Below are 25,186 nucleotides of genomic sequence, written 5' to 3' on the forward strand. Positions count from 1 at the left end.
GTGCAAATGTCAGAAGACTAAAAAATAAGATGCAAGAGTTAGTGTATGGCACTCTATGAAGATATCAACATAATAGGCACCGCCGAGACCTGGTGGAAAAAGAACCACCAATGGGGGTGCAGTGATACTAGGGTACAAAATATATCAAAATGACTGAGCAGATAGGGGTGGTGACAGCATATGTACTCATTTCTATAGAATACTTAAAACTGCATGCTAGAATCCCTGTGTGGTGCTGTTTTTGCTTTTTGTTGTTTTTTTGATTGACTGCTTTTCTCAAATAAGTTGTTTACAGCAAATAAACATGGGTACAAATGCAATATAAGGGAGGAATGTAGCAGTGGGAGTTTACTACAATCTGTTGTCCAGGATGATGTAAACTGCTATGATTACATTGTTTTAGAAAGATGGTTAATAAAGTAAGGAAGAAAAAAACCCTAAAATTATGAAATGCTAATAAGTATCTGCCATTATTGTGGGAGACTTCAATTACTCTAATATTAGTAACAAAGAATAACTAAAAAAAAAAAAATACATAAAACCTTGGCAGATCAGAGTACAATATTTAAAATTTTCTTTGCAAATACATTTCTCATAGGGGCACCTGTCCTATGTTTGTATTTTGCCAGAAAGATTCAGTTGTAGCTACCAATAAAGTCTCCAGCAAAGTGACTGCTGTGTCATTCTCGGAGGACAGCAGCTATTTTGTGACTGCTGGCAGCAGGCACGTCAAGTTCTGGTATCTGGAGACATCTAAAGAACTTCAGGTAAAGTATGAGACATTAGATTAAACTATTACCTTAGTAGGGAACTCTGCCTCCAGGCTTTTCACTCTTCTTTTCCACGAATAAGCTGTTGCCTGGTTGAGGAGTGCTGCAGTAGCTATTTTTTTGTTGCTCTTTTTAGCATTTGGTGTGTTTTAGTAGCTGTTCTTGATGCCACTCCAGAGGCACTTCCAGCCCAGAAGAAAGAATCTGAGATAGGAATGGAGCCAAAGTCTCCTGCTGGGCAGCTTGGAGCACTAACTTAGCAGACTGTTAGTTTGACTTGGATATGGTTAGTGCAAATGAATTCTTTCTGTAGGCATTATTTCTCCTTTTGGTTTTAAAGTGCTCCGATGGAATTTTCATTTGTGGCTGTAATACTATATCAGCTAATTGTATACTATATTTCCCTGTACGTACCCGGATCAGTCCAGACCGTGGGTTGAGCCTCCTGTCCAGCAGGTGGAGACAGACCAAAACTGTGAGGGTATCCTATATCAGGACAGAGCCTACCCTACACCCCTTCAGTATTCGTCTGTCTCCAGCAGGGGCAGGCAGCTGAACCTACGGTTCCCCTTCTTCTTCTTCCCTTAGTTTTCCTGAGGGGATTTTCTTTACTTTTGGTCTGGATCAAGCAAGTATTAAATTCCTGTTTCAAAGTCCTCTTTTTTTTTTTTTTTTTTGATGTTTTCTCCCCTTTTTTTTTTTTTTTTTTCCTCACAGAGGCAGTTCGGTCTTTCCACTCTGCTGGCAGTCTAGGGGAGGGCTTGCCATTCCTAGGCCCCTTTTTCCCAGTGACCATCTGGGGTGATATTGGTGGTCCAGTCCCTCCCCCATTTTCTAGCTGCCACTGTAAAGCAGTACCCTCTCAGGGAGTGTGTTTCCCCTGGCTTAGCTGAGCAGATAAAAAAAAAAATGCAATGCCTGCCAACATGGACCTGGTCCTGGTGGGACTTAGGGCTCTTCCATGTGCTTTTCCTTTTCATCCTATGCATAAGCTGGTGCTCCTTAGGGAATGGGAGTCCCCTGAGGTGGGACTCTGAGTGGGGAGGGCTATGAACAAGCTCTACCCCCTTCCTGAGGACTGCTTGAATCTACTTAAGATGCCCAAGGTAGATTCCTCTGTCACAGCGGTTACCAAACACACCACCAATCCCGGTGGTTGGGGCTATGGCTCTAAAGGATGTCCAGGACCGTAAGTTGGAATTTTACCTCAAACGCATATTTGAGGTCCTGTCCTTGGGAGTTCGGGCAACAATCTGCAGCAGTCTCATGCAGCGGGCAAGCTTCAGGTGAGTTCAACAATTATTCAGCACCCAAGACCTCCTGTCTGCAGAGGCAGAGCAGGCGGATCGCTTGGAGAGAGCGATTGCGTATGGGACGGACGCCCTGTACGATCTTCTGAGAGTGCAAGCCAAGGCAATGGTCTTCGCGGTCTCAGCCAGGTGCCTCCTCTGGCTGAGAAATTGGTCTGCGGACGCCTCTTCCAAAGCGCAGTTGGGAACCCTTCACTTCAAGGGCCAGTTGCTTTTTGGTGAGGACCTAGAGCAACAACAAATCCCTAGGAGAAAATAAGGTTCATAAGTTGCCAGAGAACCGCCCGAAACAGTCTAAGTCCTTCTTGCCCTCTCGCACTAGATTTAGGGGGCAACGCCGTTTTTCCACCAGGGCAAGGGGCTCGTTCCTGAGGGGTAATGCTTCTCGATCTCAATCCTGGCTTCATTCCTTTCGGACGTCGGCCTTTCATGGATGGTAGCCAGCAACACTCTGTCACCAAGTCCTCCTCACAATGAGATGGGGCCGGTTCATTCCTCTGTTCGAGACTTAGGTGGACGACTGTGCCAGTTTCTCAGGGAATGGGCCACCATAACGACGGATCAGTGGGTCCTAGAGGTGATAGAAAAAGGTTACGCATTAGAATTTGCTCGAGACCTACCGGATCTTCACCTGATCTCCCCCTGTGGAAGTCGAAAGAGGCCTGCAGTTGAACAAACCCTGCGCAGGCTGCTGGAACTGGGGGCCATAGTCCCAGTCCCAGTGGAAGAACAAGGGTCCAGCCAATATTCCATCTACTTCGTCGTGCCCAAAAAGGAGGGCTCCTTTTGACCAATTTTGGAACCCTAATGCGTCAACCGGGCTCTCAAGGTTCCCCATTTTCGGATGGAAACCTTGAGGGCAGTGATAGAGGCAGTTCGAGCCGGAGAATTCTTGACCTCGCTTAATCTGATGGGGGCCTACTTACACGTCCCTATTCGCTGCGATCACCAGCTGTATCTTCGGTTCGAGATACTGGGTCAACATTTTCAGTTTCGAGCACTCCCCTTTGGTCTTGCCACGGCGCTGTGCACTTTCACCAAGGTAATGGTGGTAGTGGCGGCCACGCTGCGTCAAGACTGAGTCCTAGTCCATCCTTACCTGGACAATTGGCTCATCCGGGCCAAATCAAAGTCTCTTTGCCAGTTGGCGGTCAGCAAGGTCCTGTTGTGTTTTTGACCTCTCTGGGGTGGGTGATCAACTTTCCCAAGAGCAAGCTTCAACCTGGGGGCGCGATTCGACACTCTAGTAGGCAGGGTGTTTTTTCCGGAGGACGATCGCTCAAACTCGGGCCAAGTGCGCAATTTTCTCTTGCCCTGCCAACGGCCTGGGATTATCTCCAGGTTCTGGGGTCCATGGCCTCCTCTATCTATCTGGTCCCCTGGGCTTTTGCGCATATGCATCCACTACAGAAAGCCTTGCTATCCCACTGGAAACCGGTATCTGAACAGTTTCAGAAGCCCCTGCTGCTCTGAGTCTCCCGTTGCAGAACTGCAGTGGTGGCTATCGCCTGCCCATTTTCAGAAAGGGATGTCCCTCCTGACACCGCAGTGGGTCGTGGTAACAACTGACACCAGCCTCTCCGGCTGGGGAGCTGTATGCCAGATCCAGTCTGCTCGGGGGTATTGGTCTCCGACTCAATCTCGCTGGCACATCAATCGACTGGAAGCTCGAGCGGTCCGACTGGCTCTCAAGGCCTTCCTTCCCCTTCTTCTCCACAAGGCGGTGCAGGTCCTGTCGGACAATTCCACCACTGTAGCTTTCATCAATCGACAAAGGGGCACCAGGAGTCGCTCTGGAAGCCAGCAGGCTCTTCGCAAGTGTGGAACGTCACCTAGAGCGCTTAGCGGCGTCCCATATTGCGGGGAAAGAGCACAAGCGGATTTCCTCAGTCGCCAGAGGTTAGATCCAGGCGAGTGGGAACTGTCAGATGCAGCGATGAACTTGATCATCCGCAGGTGGGGTCCTCCTAACTTGGATCTGATGGCCACCATGACCAATGCGAAAGCTCCTTGGTTCTTCAGCCGCAGAAGGGGTGGACCCCCTGGTCCTTCCCTGGCCCTGCAACATTCTGCTGTACATGTTCCCTCCCTGGCTGTTAGTGGGCAAAGTACTCCAAAGAATCAAGCTTCAATGCGGGCCTGTCATTCTAGTGGCTCCAGAATGGCCTCACAAACTAAGGTTTGCGGACCTCGTGAATCTAGCCACGGACGGTTCCCTACGCCTCGTTCATCTGTCCCATCTTCTTTGGCAGGGTCCTGTATTTTTCGATCAGGTGGATCGCTTCTGTCTAGCGGCCTGACTTTTGAACGGTGGAGATTGAGAAAGAAGGGATATAAGGAAGAAGTTATATCCACTCTATTGCAGGCCAGGAAGCAGACTACCTCGCTTGCTTATGTCTGAGTATGGAAGGTTTTTGAAAATGTTTGTGTCGCCTCTGGTATCTCGGCTCGTAAGGCTCCAGTTTCCCAGGTCCTTTCTTTTCTCCAGAACGGTCTCGCCAAGGGCTTGTCGTTCTGTTCCTTGCGAGTGCAAGTCTCCGCTCTCGGTTCTTTCTTAAGTACCATTGACTATTACTCAGTGGCGGTTCATCCAGATGCCATCTGTTTTCTCAAGGGAGCCAAGCACTTCAATCCTCCGGTCCGGGTTACTTGTCCCTCGTGGAGTCTTAACTTGGTTCTCTGGGTTCTCTGCGAAGCTCCTTTTGAACCTTTAAGGATGGCTACGCTTAAGGATTTGACTCTCAAAACCGTCTTTTTGGTGTCCATTTGTTCAGCCAGAAGAATCTCAGAGCTCCAAGCGTTGTCGTGCAGAGATCCTTTCCTACGTTTCTTAGATTCAGGGGTATCCCTTAAGACAGTACCCTCTTTCTTGCCAAAGGTCATGTCTTCTTTTCATGTCAATCAGTCCGTGGAACTTCTGGTTTTTAATTAGTCAGAACTAGCAAATACAGCTGGGGCTGATCTGCGGCGCCTCGATATGAAATGGGTCTTGCTGCATTACCTTCAGGTTACAAATGAGTTCCGGGTCTCTGACCACTTGTTTGTTCTTTGGAGTGGGCCAAATAAAGGTAATAAGGCTTCCAAGGCCACTATTGCGCGTTGGCTAAAGGAGGCCATTGCGTCTGTTTACATCTGTAAGGGTTGGCCGTGCCGGAAGGCTTAAAAGCTCATTCCTTATGGTCTCAGGCTATTTCTTGGGCGGAGAGTCAATCGGTCTCTCCGCAGGAAATATGTAGGGTACCTACTTGGAAATCCCTGCATACTTTTGCTTGTCATTACCATCTGGATGTGCAGGCTTCAGTTTTTGGCTCTTTCGGGCGGCAGGTTCTTCGAGTGGGACTGTCTCGGTCTCGCCCTGTTTAGGGAAGCTTTGGTACATCCCACTGTCTGGACTGATCAGAGTACGTACAGGGAAAGGAAAATTGGTTCTTACCTGCTAATTTTCGTTCCTGTAGTGCCACGGATCAGTCCAGATACCCGCCCGTACTAGATCTGATACGTCCCCTCGAATGTTCTGTCTTTTTTTTTTCTACAGGTTTTTTCAATTATCTGATTTGTTGTGTACTATTACTAAAGGCACTGGAAGCATCTAACAGATGAAAATAAAATTGTATGCAAGAGCGTTTTTATTCATACAGAATCCTTTCAGTTGTTCACGTGTTCAATTTGTTAGTTTTTTCTTATTGCTTGCTTGATCTTTGGGAAGTTATATCTGCTTTGAAAGTACTTTATATTTATTTATTTTATTTAAGGTTTTTATATACCGGCATTCATGAAATGATCACATCATGCTGGTTTACAAATAAACAGGGGTGCAATAAATATACTGAAGAGGTGTAGGGTAGGCTCTGTCCTGATATAGGATACCCTCACAGTTTTGGTCTGTCTCCACCTGCTGGACAGGAGGCTCAACCCACAGTCTGGACTGATCCGTGGTACTACAGGAATGAAAATTAGCAGGTAAGAACCAATTTTCCTATATATATATTTTTTTTCTGTTAGGGTTCCAAGGCTTTATTTTGATTTTCTGGTTGCAGGTCACTGGGACAGTGCCCTTGGTAGGCCGATCAGGGATCCTTGGAGAGCTTCACGATAATCTCTTCTGTGGCGTGGCGTGTGGGAAGGGAAGGGCGTCTGGTAGCACCTTCTGCATCTCCTTATCTGGGATTCTCTGCCAGTTTGACAAGAAGAGAGTGTTGGAAAAATGGATAGACTTGAAGGTAAATTCCAGCATGATGTGCTGCTTCTGTTAAGATTCACAACAGGGCAAATCTGAGGATGGCAAGCTGTACTGACTCTTCTATCTATACTAGCAATCCCTCCCTACTCTCCCATACCAAGTTAAGGTTCCTTAAATACTAAAAATTAAGTAGTGGGGGGGGGGGGGGGAGATTTCAAAAGAAATAAAGCATGATCATTACAAATGATGCATAGCTATTAGGAGAATGTATATTAAAAGGATGCAAAAATGAGAGCTGGTGGTCGGAGGAAACATTACTATTAATTTTGGATTTTTAGATGGTCTTTCCAAATACTGAATACCATTGACTGTATGATACATGAACTCTAAATATCCAGATTGACTCATCAAATCAGACCAGATGCATGGGTTATGTTCCCCAATCAGCAGCCACAAGTTTGCTGACATCACCCTTTATAGAGTCCTGGGCTCAGCCTACCAGTTTTTTTATTTATCTCTAGCAGATGGTAGGCAAACATTCTATGCTGTGAGCTGGTTTAGGCTGGGTGAAGGATATGTGGTTTTGGCTGTTCCTGGGGTAATAGTCTTTTGACTCCTCCCCTGGTTGAACTGCTCCTGAGGTGATCAGTCTATGGCTTCATCTCTTGGTTGAGCCACTCCTGTAGGGGGGTAATTTCAGACTCCTCCTAGTGGAGTGAAGCCTGGCAGCCAGGAGGCTTTTAGAGGAACAGGTTTGTTTGTTTGTTTGCCCTCTTCCCCCTTTCTCTCCTTCCTTCCTCTAAGGGATGCTCTCCCTCCCTTTTGGGTCATTCTTTTCTCCAAAATGAGCAGATGGGAATCTTATTCCCATCTGGCTTACTGTCTAGGTGGTGTGTGTGTTTTTTTTTTGTGTTTTTGTTTTTTTTTTTAATTTAATTTTTTTTTTTTAACTGGACAGTAAGAACATGGGATGCTGTGGGTAGGAGAGTGGTTTTTGTTTTGTTTTTTTTTAATTTCAGGGCTTCATGGTGATGGCCCGTATCTCCTCCTACCTTTTGCATAAGACCCAATATACCTATAATCTCTGGAACAAGTCCAGGAAGTTGCAGATAGCCTGGTGCAGCAGCCTCAGCAGGGCCTGGAGTGTGGGAAGCACGAGGTACATGCTACCTATGGTGTATTTGAGATGGTGGGTAGAGTTGCAGTTTTGTGCCTTAGAACTTCGTCCAGAAGTGCAGGACTGGCTAGCTGACTTGCCTTGCACTGGCAATAACCTGTTTGACAAGGTCGAGGTGGCAGTTACGCAGCTGAAAGATCACCATGACACCCTCCAGCATTTTATCAGCTGGTGCTTCAGCTTTGACAGCATCTTCTAAGAGGTCCTCCCGGCCAGGATCACAGAGACCCTTCTACAGACCAAAGAAGTACTACCTTCTGGCCCCTCAATCTTTGTCACAGCAGACCAGCACCAGGGCAGATCTCAGCAACAGCAGCGCTCTAGGCCTCAGCCAGCGCCGCAGGCTAGCTTCTCTACAGGATTTTGACTGTATGCAAGAGAGCTAAATCAGTTGCCTCTTCCGGTACTGGAGGACCCACTGGTTGGGGGCAGGCTCCATTTCTTTGCGGACCAGTAGCCGGCCGTGACTCTTGATCAATGGGCCTTGACCATCTGTCATAGCTACAGGCTGAATCTTGTGACTGATATTGGTTCTGAGTTGTCATCCTCCCTGGAGTTTCATTTCATGACCTGTCTATCATATTTCCCCTGCACCTCCTCTCTTCCAGGGTATACATATTCAGATCCTTCAGCCTCTCATCATACGTTTTCCAATGCTGACCCCTCACCAATTTGGTCACTCTTCTTTGGACTGCCCTCTATCCTGTCTTTATCCTTTTTGAGTACTGCATTCAGTACTGGTGCCTATATCTCCAGGTGTAGTGGGTAGGAAAATTGGTGATTATTTTGTCATAGATTACACAACACACTTGTATGTTTAGAAGTTTTGCTTAGAAGTCTGAGAATAAGTAATAAAAGCATACAAGATTAGAGTTTGCATTAAAGAATATACACAAAAATACTTCCCCTCACAGTTCCCAATGTGAGAGAGAGATCTTTGGTAATCCGGGAACACCGTGCTGGGAAACCAGCAACAGCTCAACAGGCACTTCATTAACCACTGGTAACGTCCAAAAGCTTTTCCTCTGAGCTGTTCTTCTCTGATTTCAAATAGTTAGCTTGAAGTAGGTCTTTTTATGTTGATTCTGCTGACCTTTGTCTTAGTTTCTGATTTTTTTTTCTCTGGGCTACTCCCATGTGTTCTTGAAGCCCCCCAACTGTCCTTATCACATCAGCAAGCAGTTAGGTGTGGCCAAGTCTCTTCTGTCTTGTTTTCCTCTTAGTTGCATTGTTAACCTCCTGAGTAAGTGCTCTTTAATATATCTGATCTCATGATTGTTTTGTTATAAGCAGGCTAAGAAAAGGGCATATTTATTCTCAGAACGTATAGGCCTTATATCAAATAATTACATTAATATCAGTGATTCTCTGCTTCAGTACTTTCTATCATGGTACAATATTCTTCACATAAGCTAAGTAGCTGCTTAAAATTTCCCACACCAGGTGAGTTCAAATGGAAGAAAAATAGCAAATATGGTAAAACAGGGATGTGAAGACTTTTTTTTTTTTTTTTTTTTTTTAAGGTATGTTAGTGCTGGAAGGAAGTGCAAAAGTGGCATTGTGAGACTGAGGTGAAGGGGCTGATAATTTCATTTTTCCTTAACAAATTTCTATTCAGTGTTCACCGTGAAAGGGCCTGCAGCAGGACCACATAAAACAAACACAAATAAGATTGGAAGTGAGGTAAAGCTGTCACTTTTCAAAATAGTGTGTTCAGGAGGAGCTAACTAAACTTAAAATAGATGATGCGATAAGGCAGGATAGGATACATCTCTAAGTTCTGGCTGCTTTGCTGGCTGACTTTTTTTCAGTCTTGAGTCCAGAGTAATTCTGGAGGACTGAAATGGGCAGATCTGGGTCCTGTCCAGAGGCCAAGGCTGGGACACAGCATCCAGGCCTTCTGACACAGACCTCTCTCCTCTGACTGAAAAACCTCAGCAACTTGGCATTCAGTCTTATTGCCATCAAATTCATCTGAGAATTTCCCTACCTTATCCTGATGAGAATGAACACTTCCTCTGCGAATTCCCACTCTCCAGGATCTGTGGCAGCTCAAGAAATCCCCCTGCACATCCTCAACCCTGGCAAGGTGAGAATCTAACAGACTTATTCTGTTCTGCCCACTGGAGCAACATTTTCACTTTGAAGGAAACTGCTGGGCTCTTGGTTTCTTCCTACTTGTTTATATATATGATTGCCGTTGCATTGTCCAACAACACTCCTGGTCCTTGACAAAAGGTTGCATTCCCCTGCTTGAAGAGAGGGGGAGTTATTTTTTGCTCTTACAGATTTACTGAGCGACTGCAAGTGGCACAGTATCTTTTAAGTACCAGAAGTACAGTAAAACTTTGATTCTGTCTCCATCTGCTGGTAGGGGAGAAAAACTGTTCATCTGGACTGGTCTGGGAAGACTCAAGGAAAGAAAATTGGCAGGTAAGAACCAAATTTTCCTTTCTTGTGTAAGCCTATATAAAACCTATTACTTGAAGGAATCATATAAATCAATTATTATAACATGCAATACACTATTAACATAGTCATAAACACTTAAACATATCACAATTTAATATAAAAAAAAAATACATATACTATCATATAATATAACCACCAGTTTGCAAACAGCGAGTAACACTCCATCTACTTCAAACACTGAATTGTTGAATATTAGCTATCAATAGTATTGAATGTCTGTTATGAAATAGGTCTTAATGGTTAAGTATCTGGATGATTTGCTACATTGTCCATGTGTTAATGTCTAGCCATATCTTCAATGACACATTGTTACATTTTATGAAGTGTTATATTCATGTTGGTCTCTATTATAAGAGTTCTATTAAGGTTGTCTTTTTGTATATGTTTACAACTTTGATGTAATTCTTTAAATTAATTTAGTATCTGCTTTAGTGAGTATGAATGTGTGTGAATGAATTTTTTCATATAGGATTTACCTGTAGGTGATTATATTATATGATTGTGTGTTAAATAAAGAATGGACAGTTTTCCACATCTCTGGGTACTATGTGTCTGAAGTAGTCTTTTTGTCCTAGGTCGCCCTGTCTAGTTCCCTGTGTGTGAGCGAAGACTTAATTTTTTGTGGCTGCTCAGATGGGACTGTGCGAATATTTAAGACCCAGAACCTACACTTCCTCATGAATCTGCCCAAGCCTCATCATCTGGGTGTGGATGTGGCAAAAGGACATGACCCTAGGTACTATGTGATTATGGATGACATTATTTAGTGTGTATGTTTTTTCACTCTGTGCATGAGGGATGGGAAGAGGATTTCAGAGTTAAAGGGCAACTACTGTTATAGTCATCCTCTTCTGCTATAGAGATAAGATGGAATTTAACAGGCGCAAGTCAATGGGGAAGTGTACTCTCTGCTCTTTAATTTCATTTAGAATAAATGTGATTGGATCCCATGTCTCCTCTGTCACAGACACCTGAAACTCCACAAGGTTATTTATCATAGATGCACCCTGATCTCTGTGCTTACTAGACTCACAGTAATTCATTATTTCCCCCATGTTTTCCAGCAAGTTCAGATTCTTTTAGCATTAATTTTGGTAGCTTTAATATTTCAGTGTTTTTTATTTGGCTGTGTATCCTCTGCACATGATGGGAAATGAGGCATAAAACCAGAGGAGCAGACAGAGCTCTAACCAAATGCGTCCGTGTACATTTATATTTGGTAGTACCCATCCCCTCATTCCATTGTTTTTAAACTTTACTTTTGGGAATATTTAAACTCTTTATGTAACATAATCTTAAAGACGAATAGCAAACACAGTAAATTGCACCAGTATACAGCCTCATTAGCAATAATTGTTTAAATGCTTCAACAGTAAGGTAAAATAAAAGTAATATAAAATGTAAAATAGAATGCAGTGAGAAAATGATCTGTAGCCTTAGAAAAAATAACTTTCAAATTAATCAAAACTAGTTTATTAAATCTAGAGAAGATGAATCAATGACTCAATGTGTATCTTCTTAACGTCTAGATGAATCCAGAACCAGTGGGTTATGCACCTCTACCAGCAGATGGAGACTGAGCAAAGCTGACATCACAGTATATATATATACTCTTGTATTAACATCAGCCTGCAAGTATTCTCCATTTCTAGCAGATGGTGGATGTGCATCTCCCTACTGAGGCTTACTTCGAGTTTAGAAAGAGAAATAAAATGAAATTTAATTAGCTTTGCTCTCCTGTGGTGTTACCAAATGGTCCCTGCCCCAGTTGAGAATTCCTGAGGTGATTTTCATGGTCCTTCAGATAAGGGCCTTAGTCTGGTAGCTGGCGTGGACTTAGCTGTTAAAACAGCTGAAAGGCGGGTGCAGGAAGCTGAGCGCGGCGGTGACTGTACATGCCCTCTCCCCCTGCAGCTAAAGACATCTCTGTACTCGGCTCAGGTAAGGCTTTAAAAAAAAAAAAAAAAAAGGAAATGGAGACAAAGGAGGGTTTTTTGTAGGGCTTCCTCTGGTGTTTGTGCTCGGTGTGCTGTTCTGACATTCTTTCCTGCCACCGAAGAGATTAAGGGACATGGACAGCCTGGCAGACTGAGCAGCTCTTTTGGGCTAGGCCCCACTCTTAGGCTTTTCTCTGTGCTGCATGGTAGGCCGTGGCAGTGTTTTCACGTGCCTTTTCCTGCAAGTTAGACAGTCCTGAAGAGGAAGCCTGTTTGTGCAAGTGCATCTGGCTGTGTGTCCAAGTTGTGTGCCCAGTTTTTCTGTTCTTAGTTGAATGCCTGCTGGGCGAACAAGTAATAGTGGCGTTCAGGTTAGGCACCTGCTTACCTGTGCACACAATTTAGGCCGCATTGGTTGTGCGCTTAAGTTTGGGACGTTTAGCCTTGCGCCGCCTAAATTTTGGACCATGTTTTTTCAGCGTGAATTCATCTAGACATATACCTTCAGTTGCCTGTTAAGCGTACTGACAGAATAATGGTGCCTATAGCTAAGAAACCTAAGCTTTCCCTCTTATTCTGGCATCTCAGCCTGGCGTGCCCTCTAACTTGTGCCAGTGATGCTTAGAGGCTCAGGAAGAATATCTTCCTCTGATTTTACTAAGCCTAGTTTTTCCCAGCCTGATGAGGACTTGGGTAAAGCCATGTCAGAGGGATGCCTGACCTTGGAATTCCCTTAACTGGTTTGGCAGCGAGGGAAGGTAGCTCAGTGGGCTGGGCACAGGTGCCTTCTGGTTTTGGCATGGATCTTCTGCCTCTTCCTAGGTAGAACTCTTTTTCAAGGATTACAATCCTTTCTTTAGGCTTTAGACCTCAGCCCTGGCTAATCCTGCTAGGTCAGAGTTGCAGGTGGTGGCTTCTCACTCACCTGGTACTACTGTTCAGCGCCAAAGTACACTTAGATCAGCAGCAGATCTTCCTTATAGGGATCCGGATGGCTCGGATGATGAGGCCGATCCTGACTCTTTGGAGGATGGGGAAATTCCTCTGAGACTGGAACCATAAAAGGACTATGTTGCAGATCTTTCATAGAGATGAGCTACCGGCTCTGATTTTCCAGGCAGATAATCTGAGCCAAAGAAAAATCCCATATTGGCTTCTTTGCGTAAAGCCTCTTGTGGTTCCCCCCCCCCCCCCCGTTATAGAGGCCATTCAAGAATTGATTGATCTTGAGTGGTTCACTCTGCAGGCTAATTTTAAAGGTTGGGTTTTAGAAGGCCTATACCCCTTGGATTCAGTGGTGAGAGAGCATTTGCTTTTTCCAAAAGTGGACATGCTTGTCTGTGCCATCTCCAAGCAGATGACTACTCCTGTGGAGAGAGGAGCAGCCTTGAAGAATGTGGACATCATTAAGCAAGCATTTGAAGCAGTAGCAATGACCTTGCAGATAGCTTCTTGTTCTCTGGTGGCTCGCTCTTGTTTACTTCTCTCTCTCAGGAGGTGGTTGACTCTGGTGTGAATTCCAGTGCAGTTATGGAGGCAGCAGCCACCTTTTTTGGCAGATATGGGCTACAATTTGGTCCACACCTCAGCCAGAAGGGTGACTTCAGTAATAGTGGCCAGGTGTCAGTTATAGCTGAGAAATTGGTTGGCCGATGTGACCTCCAAGGCTGACTTTAAGAAATTGCCCTTTAAAGGCTCACTCTCTTGTTTGGGAGCAAGTTGGAGAAATTGGCCAGTAAGTGGGGCGAATCACCAGTTCCTTGGTTGCTAAAGGATAAGGAGACACCACGCTTCTTTAGCATGAGAGGTCGTGCTAGGGGATCCCAAGTGTTTTTTTTACTCTACAGAGGAGCAACCTTTCAGAGGACTCAACCTTTTGGTAGGTCTATCCTCTTGCCCCAGTTAGCTCAGATGGGTTGCGGGCTTGGGTAGTGGAACTTCTCGAGCCTCCCAATGAAGATTTGCCAACCCACCCCCGGCAACAGGAGATTGGGGGGGACGCCTTTCTTTTATCAGAGGTGGGTCAAAATCGCATTGGACCAGTAGGTCCTGGAAGTGGTAGGAGAAGGATATGTGCTAGAATTCTCAGGACATGTTCATGGTGTCTCCCTGCCACTCCCCACAGAAGAAGCAGGCAGCAAACCTGAGTCTGAGGATGGGTGGTTCCAGTGCTCACGTCTCAAGAAAATACAGGTCGATATTACGTTTATTTCATTGTGACCAAGGAGGGGGGCTCTTTTTGTCCCATCCTGGATCTCAAAGGGGTCAACCGTCATTTTGTGGGTGACTCCATTTTTGCTTGGAGACCTTGCGTTCAGTGATAATGGCCATGCATTTAGGAGTTTCTGACCACCTTGGATCTGTCCAAGGTGCACCTACATATTCCCATTTGCCTAGAGCACCAATGCTTTCTGCAATTCACGGTTTTGGGACATCATTATCTGTTTCGAGTGCTGCCTTTTGGTCTGGCCACCACGTCCAGAACTCTTGTGTGTGGTTGTGCCTAAATTCAGATGGCTTGTATTTTGTGTACATACCTGGTGTGGAAGGCAGTGTAGGGGAACCCAATGCTAGACCAACTGCTAAATGAGCCTCATTTGGGGGGGGGGAGGGGGGGGTGTCTAGCGCTGAGGCTTTCCACAGTCAGTGTGGGAATGGCGGCCACTTTTGATTCCCAGCAATGTCTGCAAGAGAGGCAGGGGACTTTCTTCCAGCTATCGCCGGTGGTTTTCTGTCTTGTGGAAGTGCAGAGAGGCACTCTTACCGAGGAGGAGTCTCTAGTTCTGGTAGAGGTCGTCTGCCGGTTTTAATTTGCTTATGCAAGATGTCTGAGCTGTTGAGAAGCTCTTCAGGCCTTCGGTGGTTTTCGGTGCCGGAAGTTGAACAGATCCGGGCCTAAGTGCACTGAACATGTAGGCAGTTTTTGCTTAGCTACGTGGTAGACTATGGCGGAGGTTCTTTTCCCGCAGTCATAGGCATTTGCACGCATTCCCACCACTTGGTGGCTGCATGTGCAGGGACCTATGCATGTAAGACTGCGACAGTCCTGAGCGCATATTTGCGTGCATCCTGAAGAGGTGCGTGCGTATGCCCGGGTGGCATTGGTGTGCACACAGGTGGCTGCTTAGAGCCAAAGTTCAGAAGAACTAGATGCTGAGGACTAACCTTGCTATCTGTGAAGCTTGCCATCTGAGAGACATTCAGTCCTCCCTCTCTCTTAGTCTGTGTCAGCGCTGTTTAGATGCTCCAAAACAATTTGACTACCTCAGCTTTTGCCCATGGGACATCCCCTTGACCTATGGTGTCTCTGAAGGGGAGTGGAGTGGGAGGCAAGGCAACAGTCTGTTCTCCTCCTCCCTTGTTCCTGATGTCAGAAGCTTCCCTGAGAGAAGTTGGAGAGAGCATGGTTGGGCCTATGGGCTCTGGTATAGATCCACCCTCCTCCTGGGTGGAATGTTTCCAGGGCTTGCAGACCTTTCTGCAGGAGTGCCTAGCGAAGGCAAAGCAACCTACTATGTAGGGATCGTGTGCTTGGGCCTCCTGTTTCTCAGTCACAATGGGCAAACGCCACAGGGAAGCTGTCCCTGTTAGTTTTAAAGGGGACGTGGCTCATGAGACAATGGAAGATTCCGATGGGGAATTGGCTTTTTTACCTCATAAGAGGGAGAAATTACATCTGAGAGCCACATTAGACTCTGCTCAGATATTTTCGCTTTTCATAGAGATGTCTTGCTGAATTTGTTGGCTCAGAGCCTGAACACTGTGTGGCCAGAGGTCAAATTTTAAGTCAAGGATCCTGTCTCCTCCCCCCCCCCCCATATCCAATTATCCAATTCAAGAGTTAATTGGCCAACAGTGGAATATCCTGGAGACAAGTTTTTAAAAGTGGGGGAGAACCAATTTTCCTATATTCCATCTATTTCATGGTTCTGGAAAAAAAAAAAAAGGAGGGGACTTCTCAGTCAATATTGGATTTAAAGAAGGTAAATATGGCTCTCAAGTTTGTTTCTGCATGGAGACTGAGGTCCATCATAGCGGTGGTACGCAAGGGAGATTACTTGGTATCCCTAGACTTGACAGAGGCATATCGGTACATAGCCATCAGGCCGGAGCACCAGAAATTCCTGAGGTTCATGGTCCTTGGGGAACATTCCCAGTTTCCAGCCCTTCCCTTCAGTTGGCAATGGCTCCACGTACTTTCACCAAGTGATGGGTGTGGTGGTGGCCACATTGCAAAAGGAGGGTGTCTGGACAACTGGCTTATTTATGTGACATCAGAAGACTTCTGTCAACAAGGTACCGATGCGCTTGAAGTCTCTAGGATGGGTGTAAACCTAGCAAAGAGCCATGTAGATCCCTCTCAGACTCTGGAGTATCTGGGAGCTCAGTTTGACATGCTGGCAGAGAATGCAATTTCAGCACTCTCTCCATCAAAAAAACAGTCAGATTCAGCATCTGCTAGTGCTTTCGATGCCCAGGGTCTGGGACTATTTACAGGTCCTGAGTTTTATGGCATCAACATTGGAATTAATGCATTGTCAGCCTCTGCAGGGGGCTCTTCTCTCTAGCTGGAATCAGTTATTGGAAAAGTTCAATCTTCTTTTTCCATTAGAAAGGGAAGCCAGGAACATTCTTTCATGGTGGCTTTGTTGCACTAATCTCAAGCGTGGTGCAAAACTGAGGTTCCGAATTGGATAATAACCACCACGGATGTAAACCTCTCCAGTTGGAGGGCAATGTGTCAAGATTAGTCGGCACAGGGCAGTGGTCTAAACAGGAGGCCTCAAGGTCTATCGGAGATGAGAGCAGTGCATTTCGTATTGCTTGCCTGTCTGCCATGGTTACATAGTCATCCAGTGTGGATCCTTTTGGACAATGCAATGACGGTAGCCCTCATAAACCAGCAAGTTAGAACCAAAAATCAGGTGGTGGCTCGAGAGACCCAGAAGTTGATTCTCTGTCCAAAGCAGCACTTGGAGCAGCTGCTGGCATCTTGCATCACAGGGGTGGACAAGGTTCAGGGGGATTTTCTCAGTCTGAGAAAGTTAGACCCCGGGGAATGGGAGTTGGAGGCAGCAATGTCTCATTCATGGGAGGGGGGGGGGGGGTATCTCCATCTTAATGGTGACCAATAAGAACACCAAGGCGTTGTGGTTTTACAGCCACTGAAGAGAACACTATGTGGAAAGAATCTATGCTCTGGTTCTGCCATGGACTTGAGGGATTTTCTGATATCTTTCCTCTGGTGCTAAGGGATTACTGTGGATTAGAGAAACATCTAGGCAACATGATCTTGATAGCTCCAGAGTAGCCATGTCAACCATGTATCTTGAATCTGATCAACATGGCCATAGATGGGCTGTTGAGGTTTGGATATTGATTGACTCTTCTCTACCGGGGCCCAATATTTTCGGGTCAGGCGATTCAATTCTGTCTCGTGGCTTCGCTTTTGAAAGAAGACTGAGATGGAGGGGATATTCCAAAGTAGTTCCATCTTATTGCCGGCTAGGTGACTTTGTACATCCTTGGTGTATGTCCAAATTTGGAGGGTCTTTGAGTCATGGTCTGCTGTCGAAGGAATGCAGCCTCAGCCCATTCAGGCTACGGTGTCACATGTTTTGGCCTTTCTGCAGGAAGGTTCTGGTCAACTCTGAGAGTCTAGGTAGTGACATTGGGTTGTCTCTGGGTTACGTGCAAGGGTATCCTCAGTCAACATATCCAGATGTTATAAGGTTCCTTTGGGGAGCTAAGAGCTTGCGTCCTCAGGTGCAGAATATTTATCTTAGAATCTGAACCTAGTCCTTCGATTGTGTGAGGCTCGATTTGAACCAGTAAAGAGGGCTACATTTAAGGACTTGACTCTTTTAAAGTGGTTTTCTTGGTGGCTATTTGTTCAGCCAGGAGAATTTCAGTGCTTCAGGCACTGTCTTATTGAGATCCTTTCCTACAGATTTCGAATTCTGGGGTATCGTTTATGCATGGTACTTTCTTTGCTGCTTAAGATGGTCTCTGCATTCCATCTTAGTCAGACATTGGAACTTCCAGCTTTTCTGGATTTGGATTCCTCTTTATGCTGGGAGGTATCCATTTTTTGAGGTATCCAAAGGTCAATAACTTCTGTAGATTGGATCACCTCTTTGTATTTTGAGTGGTCCAAAGAAGGGAGGTAAGGCATCTTAAGGCTACAATTGCATGGTGGTTGAAGAAAGTGATCAAGTAGACTTACATTTCTAAAGGGTGCCTGGTGCTCGGGGATTTAGAGGCACACTCTACGTGTTCTCAAGTGACCACCTGGGCTGAGTCACAACAGTCATCTCAGCATGAAATTTGCAGGGCTGTTACTGGGAAGCCATTACACACTTTTTTGCTAGGCATTATTGCTTGGATGTCCAGGCTCTGGCTTCCATGTACTTTGAGTGTTCTATGAGTGCAACTCTCCAGATTCCACCTGAGTTAAGGGGAGCTTAGGTACATCCTAGGAGTCTGGACTGATCTGGGAACATACAGGGAAAGGAAAACTTGTTCTTACCTGCTAACTTTTTGTTCCTGTAGTACCACAGATCAGACAAGAGACCTGCCCATTTAGTTGGGGGGGGGGGGGAGGGAGAGAATCCACCACTCATACTGTTGCTTTATATATATATATAGTGTGGAGTCATTGGAGGTTTTCAATGCTGATCACTTATGCTAAATGTGGGAAACTAGTTTCAATTGACTTTTTGGGCAACTTCACTGTCCTCCAGCTCGCTCGATGGAGGGGAGGGAGCTTGCTTAAAAGTTTATGGTTGTTGCTGTCATCTTGGCTTGGATACTGAGGGATCTGAGGGACTGCAGATGGCACATTAGGTTATGTTTAGTGTCTTTAAAACTTTGTCGCCATCTGCTAGCAGGGAGGCAAAACCCAGGAGTCTAGGCTATGGTACTACAGGAACGAAAATTAGCAGGTAAGAACCAATTTTCCTATGACATGGGTGATATCTCTTCCTTCAAAAGATTTCTTTGCTTCGGTGTTTACTGAAGAGGATGTTGGAGGTACCCGTACTGGAGAAGGTTTTCATGGGTAATGATTCAGGTGGACTGAATCAAATCACGGTGAACCTAGAAGATGTGGAAGACCTGATTGACAAACTGAAGAGTAGTAAATCACCTGGACCGGATGGTATACACCCCAGAGTTCTGAAGGAACTAAAAAATGAAATTTCAGACCTATTAGTAAAAATTTGTAACCTATCATTAAAATCATCCATTGTACCTGAAGACTGGAGGATAGTAAATGTAACCCCAATATTTTAAAAAGGGCTCCAGGGGCGATCTGGGAAACTACAGACTGGTTAACCTGACTTCAGTGCCAGGAAAAAGTGGAAAGTGTTCTAAATATCAAAATCACAGAACATATAGAAGGATATGGTTTAATGGAACAAAGTCAGCATGGCTTTACCCAAGGCAAGTCTTGCCTCACAAATCTGCTTCACTTTTTTGAAGGAGTTAAGAAACATGTGGATAAAGGTGAACCGGTAGATGTAGTATACTTGGATTTTCAGAAGGCGTTTGACAAAGTTCCTCATGAGAGGCTTCTAGGAAAAGTAAAAAGTCATGGGATAGGTGGCGATGCCCTTTCGTGGATTGCAAACTGGCTAAAAGACAGGAAACAGAGAATAGGATTAAATGGACAATTTTCTCAGTGGAAGGGAGTGGGCAGTGGAGTGCCTCAGGGATCTGTATGGGACCCTTACTTTTCAATATATTTATAAATGATCTGGAAAGAAATACGACGAGTGAGATAATCAAATTTGCAGATGATACAAAATTGTTCAGAGTAGTTAAATCACAAGCAGATTGTGATAAATTGCAGGAAGACTTTGTGAGACTGGAAAATTGGGCATCCAAATGGCAGATGAAATTTAATGTGGATAAGTGCAAGGTGATGCATATAGGGAAAAATAACCCATGCTATAGTTACACAATGTTAGGTTCCATATTAGGTGCTACAACCCAAGAAAGAGATCTAGGCGTCATAGTGGATAATACATTGAAATCGTTGGTTCAGTGTGCTGTGGCAGTCAAAAAAGCAAACAGAATGTTGGGAATTATTACTAGAAAGGGAATGGTGAATAAAATGGAAAATGTCATAATGCCTCTGTATCTCTCCATGGTGAGACCACATCTTGAATACTGTGTACAATTCTGGTCGCCACATCTCAAAAAGGATATAATTGCGATGGAGAAGGTACAGAGAGAGGCTACCAAAATAAGGGAAAAGGAACAGTTCCCCTATGAGGAAAGACTAAAGAGGTTAGGACTTTTCAGCTTAGAGAAGAGACGGCTGAGGGGGGGATATGATAGAGGTGTTTCAAATCATGAGAGGTCTAGAACGGGTAGATGTGAATCGGTTATTTACTCTTTCGGATAATAGACTAGGGGGGCACTCCATGAAGTTAGCATGTGGCACATTTAAAACTAATCTGAGAAAGTTCTTTTTTACTCAATGCACAATTAAACTCTGGAATTTGTTGTCAGAGGATGTGGTTAATGCAGTTAGTATAGCTGTGTTTAAGTTCTTGGAGGAGAAGTCCATTACCTGCTATTAATTAAGTTGACTTAGAAAATAGCCACTGCTATTACTAGCAACGGTAACATGGATTAGACTTAGTTTTTGGGTATTTGCCAGGTTCTTATGGCCTGGATTGGCCACTGTTGGAGACAGGATGCTGGGCTTGATGGACCCTTGGTCTGACCCAGTATGGCATGTTCTTAAGTGTGAAAAGAACTTTTTAACAAATTTAACAATTCCTTGGAATGAATGCATTGAAACCATTTTTAGACAATCTTTTCGTTTGCATCTATTCAACTGCAGCTAAGTGGAGTCTTTTTTTTCAGCAGAAGGCTGTTCCTTCTCAAGAGTGTGGCCAAAGATTCTATTCCTGTTATTTTCTAATCCCTGAAGAAGTTTGAAGGTATTGGGACCTATAATGAACTTGCAAAGTCTGAACATGGTGTTGATGTAGGAGAGGTTCAAGATGAACTCCTGCCAGTCAATTTTTCCTTTCATTCAACCAAGGGATTTAATGTCTGCTCTGAATCTGAAAGTGCTTTATATGCAAAGTCCCATTCACTCTACCCATCGGAAATTCCTGAAGTTTGTGGTGATGGACACACACTACCCCTTTAGACTCAAGGTTGTTCATTAAATGCCTTGTAGTAGTAACACTGCAGCTTTGTTTGTAGGGAATCTGCATGTTCCATGCCTGGTTACTGGTACTTCTCAGTCTGTTCTAGAGTCCTTTTATACAGCTCTTTTAGTTCCCGGGTTTCCTGGTTAACATTTGTCCAGTCAAATCTGGTTCGTCTCAAAGAATTCAGTTTTAATAGGAGTCTGGATAAACTTGCTACCAGAGAAAGCCTTTTCCCCCATCAGAAGAATTGCATTGCTGAAGCACCTAGTAAGGTCTTCCCTTCAACAGTACTTGAACACATCAGCAAGGTCAGTCCTGGTTCTCCTTGGACATATGATTACTGTGATGCATGTAGTTCATTTGACTCTTCTACACATCTGGGGCATCCAAAACCAATGGGATCAGCTCTGACCGCCATTATCCCACTGATTCTCCATGAACCCAAGAATGAGAACATCCCTTCACTGGTGGATGAATCTGAAAATTCTAAAATTGGGTCTCTTGCTGCCTGTTCACTGCATCAAGTGACTGTCTACCAGCACCTCCATCAAGAGGTAGAGAGTGCATACCAGTATGGTATGAACCCAAGGATTGTGGTTCTCTTCCCCCCCCCCCCCCCCCCCTCCCCCCAAATGGAGTGTCATCTACAAATGAACCACCTAGAACTGTGAGCCATCTACTACATTCTAAGGATTTGGTCACCTTTCAGGAAAGAACTTTGTTACAGATAGACAACCCAGCTACATAAGATGGGAGGTACAGGCTTTTGCATACTTTGCCGGGAAGGTCTCCAAATCTGATCAAATGCAGGACATAATGCCCAACTTCAAGCAACTTGCCTTCCAGGAATTAGAATATGTTGGTTCAGTCTCAGCAGAGTGTTGCAACCACATATGTCCATAATTCCTTGATCCAAGGATCACAACTTGTTCTTTTGCTGGGGAAGGTTCATGATAAATCCTATTTTCCTCAGAATGCTACAGAAAGGTTGAAGTTCTGCTCCATGCATCCAAGCAGCTACTCATCAGCTCCCTATGCTTTTATGCTAGACTGGTATGCCAGTGTACTCTCTGTGTACCTGTTTGATTCTCTGATAACTAGGATCATCTAGAGTGCCTTTCAGGACAAGGTGAGGATAATCTTAACACCAGCCTGACCACAGCAAGTGTGAAAGCGATATCTAATCAGTCTGTCAACTTTCTCCAGTTCTATTGGGAACACTTCTAACTATCATCACACAGGAGGAAGGTAGACTCTGCCATCTGAACCAATCTGGCCTTTGTGGTTTATGTTGAACATGCACTAGCTGCCTCCTTACTCAGAGGTGGAGCATATTCTGATTTCTGCCAGGAAACAGTCAATAAAAAGATCCTATGGAAGAGGCTCTCAGTGATGAAGAACCAGCCAGCTGGAGCCCTTCTTTGGCCTGAGGGGAGGGACCTTTTAGTATTTGTTTTGATTCTCAACCTTAGCATCTCTTCAGTCCAAGTTCATCTGTGTGCAATTTCCAGCAAGAGGAAAGGTATCTGGTCTGTCTGGTCTTTTCACACTTATACCAAAAAATTTAAGGGATCAATCCAACTTAAAATAAGTTGGATAGATCCCTTAATGTTTGGGTACAATAGTATAGTTTGGGATTCTTTGACATTTAACTGGTCATTTTAACTTCCCAGTGCTTGCTTTATTTAAATTACAAACTTCTATTCGTGTTCAGTGCTGAAGAAATATATTAAAGGGGGGGGGGGGTAGAAGAACTGAACAGTAGAGAGGTACACTCTTAAAACAGATGGCTAAGGCATATTTCAGATTGTGCAAGGCACAATAGGACTGCATGCATATGTGATTTTTGTGTAAGTGAAATTTCTCACCACACCCCTCTCTCCTACCCACTATTTTCTGCAGTCTTCTTTTCACAAGTAAGCTGGATTTGGACTACCCCGACGTCACAGCTGTGGCATTTGACTCTAGCCATCAGTGGCTGTCTTGTGTTTACAATGATCATAGCCTGTACATCTGGGACATTAAGGACACCAGGAAAGTGGGAAAAGTGTGGTCTGCCCTTTATCACAGTTCCTGTATCTGGAATGTGGAGGTATGTTACCTTGATCAAACTGGGTAAAAAGAGAAACTGATGGACTTGAACTAAGCTGCCTCTGATATATTGTGCTGCTGCCAGCCAAGTATGATCAAATGAATTGGTGATGGAAGCTCTTTTTTTTGTCTGACCTGAGTGAGTGCTTTTAATGGTAAAAGAACATACCAGTCTGCTTACATTGTAAGCCTGTGTGTGTTGCTAGATTGTGAGCCTTTTATGATTTGAGCTTTACATTGTTCCAGCAGGAAATGACAAACACATTGGAACACACCCACCCCTGGTGTTTAAATTTTTTTTCCTTCTCTTGCTCTGTTCCCCCCCCCCCCCCCCACTTCAATGACTTTTTTTTTTTCCTAAACTGATACTGTATAGGTTTACCCAGAGGACAAGGCCTGCCTCCCTCCAGGCTCCTTCTTGACCTGCTCATCAGATAACACCATCCGCCTGTGGAATCTGGACAGGCGTGTCATTCCAGCATTCTGCAGTAACATTTATAGTCATGTAAGTATCAACTTTGGCCCTTGTTTTAGAGCAGTCTGCTATCCTGCATCTGATTTGGACTTTGGGGGGATGCAGTTGTTTTCCAAGATTGATTTTCTTGGGTGCTATTACCCGAGGAAGTGGACATTGCTCAGCTGGTTAGTTGACTGACTGACTGTAGAGGGGACAAGGGTCTGTAACCTGAGGCTCCCAAGCCTCAAGTGGCTTTGTTACTCCTACTCTTCCAACCTAGCAGAAGAGACCTTTTATCTTTGTTCAAATATTTTATTGACGTTCAAACTAGAAAGAGCAATACAGCATAAGTAACATAAGAACATACGAATTGTCATACTGGGACAATGAAGCTCCGTATCCTATTTCCAGCAGTGGCCAATCTAGGTCACAAGTACCTGGCAGGATCCAAAAGGGTAGATAGATTCCAAGCTGCTTATCCCAAGAATTAGCAGCAGATATCTGCAACTCCACCTTAATGGTTTATGGACTTTTCCTCCAGGAACTTGTCCAAACAGAGTGTGTGTGTGTGTTTTGTCTTTTTTTTTTTTTTTTTTTTAAATATCTTTATGCAGTTTTTTAAATGTTAACAAGTTAAACTCGACAAATAGTACATAGAGATCAGAAATAAAATAAGAGAAAATACAATTTGGAGATTGAAGATATGGTGAAAGCTATTAGTGTAGCTGCGTTTAAAAACGGTTTGGAGCTGAAAGAATCCAAGATGGCCGCACAGAAAGGGAAGTTGCTCCATTGATTCCCTCCTATCTTATTTTGAAGGTTTTCCTCATACTTTTTTCTGCATCTTTTCATGGGTAAGAGAAAAGGGCAAGGCGAGTGTTCCCGGAGGTGTTCTTTGGGGCTCAGGTCATTCGAGCTGGGCTATCAGTGGCCCACCCTACTTAGGGAAGCTTTGGTATATCCCGCTGTCTGGACTGATCCTGGTACATACAGGGAAAAGAAAATTATTTCCTTACCTGCTAATTTTCGTTACTGTAGTACCATGGATCAGTCTAGACGCCCACCCTCAGGATTCTTGGGTTTCATGGGGACAATCTGCCAGCTCAACTGTCAACATGACTAAACAAACTTGCAACCAGAAAGCTCGATCAGCACCAAACCGATCCTGAAAAGGTACACAGTCGATTGCGATGCGGCAGGCCTGTGGGGGGTACAGGCCGTCCCTGGCGAAAGCACTGTTGTCCTCTGAAACGGTTCCGCGGAGAGCTGTAAGTCATGGAGCTCAGAGGATAATCTTCTGGTAACTTATGCACCTTATTCTCCCTGAGCGATTTGATGAATCGATCCAACATAGGAATCCAAGAACATCATCAGAGGTTTCTGCGGTATATGATCAGGGGCGAGCATTACCAGTTCCAAGTGCTTCCTTCCATTCGGGTTAGTGAAGCTCCCCGCATCTTCACCAAGGTGATGGTTGTGGTGGCAGCAGCCCTCAGCAAAGAAGGGATCTTGGTTCATCCCTATCTGGACGACAGGCTCATTCGGATGAAGACAGAACTTTGCACGGAAGCGGTTCATTCAGTCTTGCAGCGTCTTCGTTCTCTCAGCTGAATCGTCAA

The 25,186-nt window shown here is 44.7% G+C and overlaps 1 protein-coding gene across 3 annotated transcripts in view; it reads left to right on the plus strand.

Annotated features, from left to right (window-relative positions):
* The window catches only part of LOC115073293 (WD repeat-containing protein 62-like), a 128,284-nt gene that overhangs the window by 12,504 nt on the left and 90,594 nt on the right, over positions 1-25,186 (plus strand). For all 3 annotated transcript variants that reach the window (XM_029571601.1, XM_029571599.1, XM_029571600.1), the window contains exons 6-10: positions 630-767; positions 6,118-6,300; positions 10,485-10,645; positions 22,922-23,111; positions 23,487-23,615. In XM_029571601.1, coding sequence (XP_029427461.1) covers positions 630-767; positions 6,118-6,300; positions 10,485-10,645; positions 22,922-23,111; positions 23,487-23,615 — 801 coding nt within the window. The remainder of the gene's footprint in view (positions 1-629; positions 768-6,117; positions 6,301-10,484; positions 10,646-22,921; positions 23,112-23,486; positions 23,616-25,186) is intronic.

The sequence above is a fragment of the Rhinatrema bivittatum genome, chromosome 11, assembly GCF_901001135.1.
Source record: "Rhinatrema bivittatum chromosome 11, aRhiBiv1.1, whole genome shotgun sequence".
Lineage (NCBI taxonomy): Eukaryota > Metazoa > Chordata > Amphibia > Gymnophiona > Rhinatrematidae > Rhinatrema > Rhinatrema bivittatum.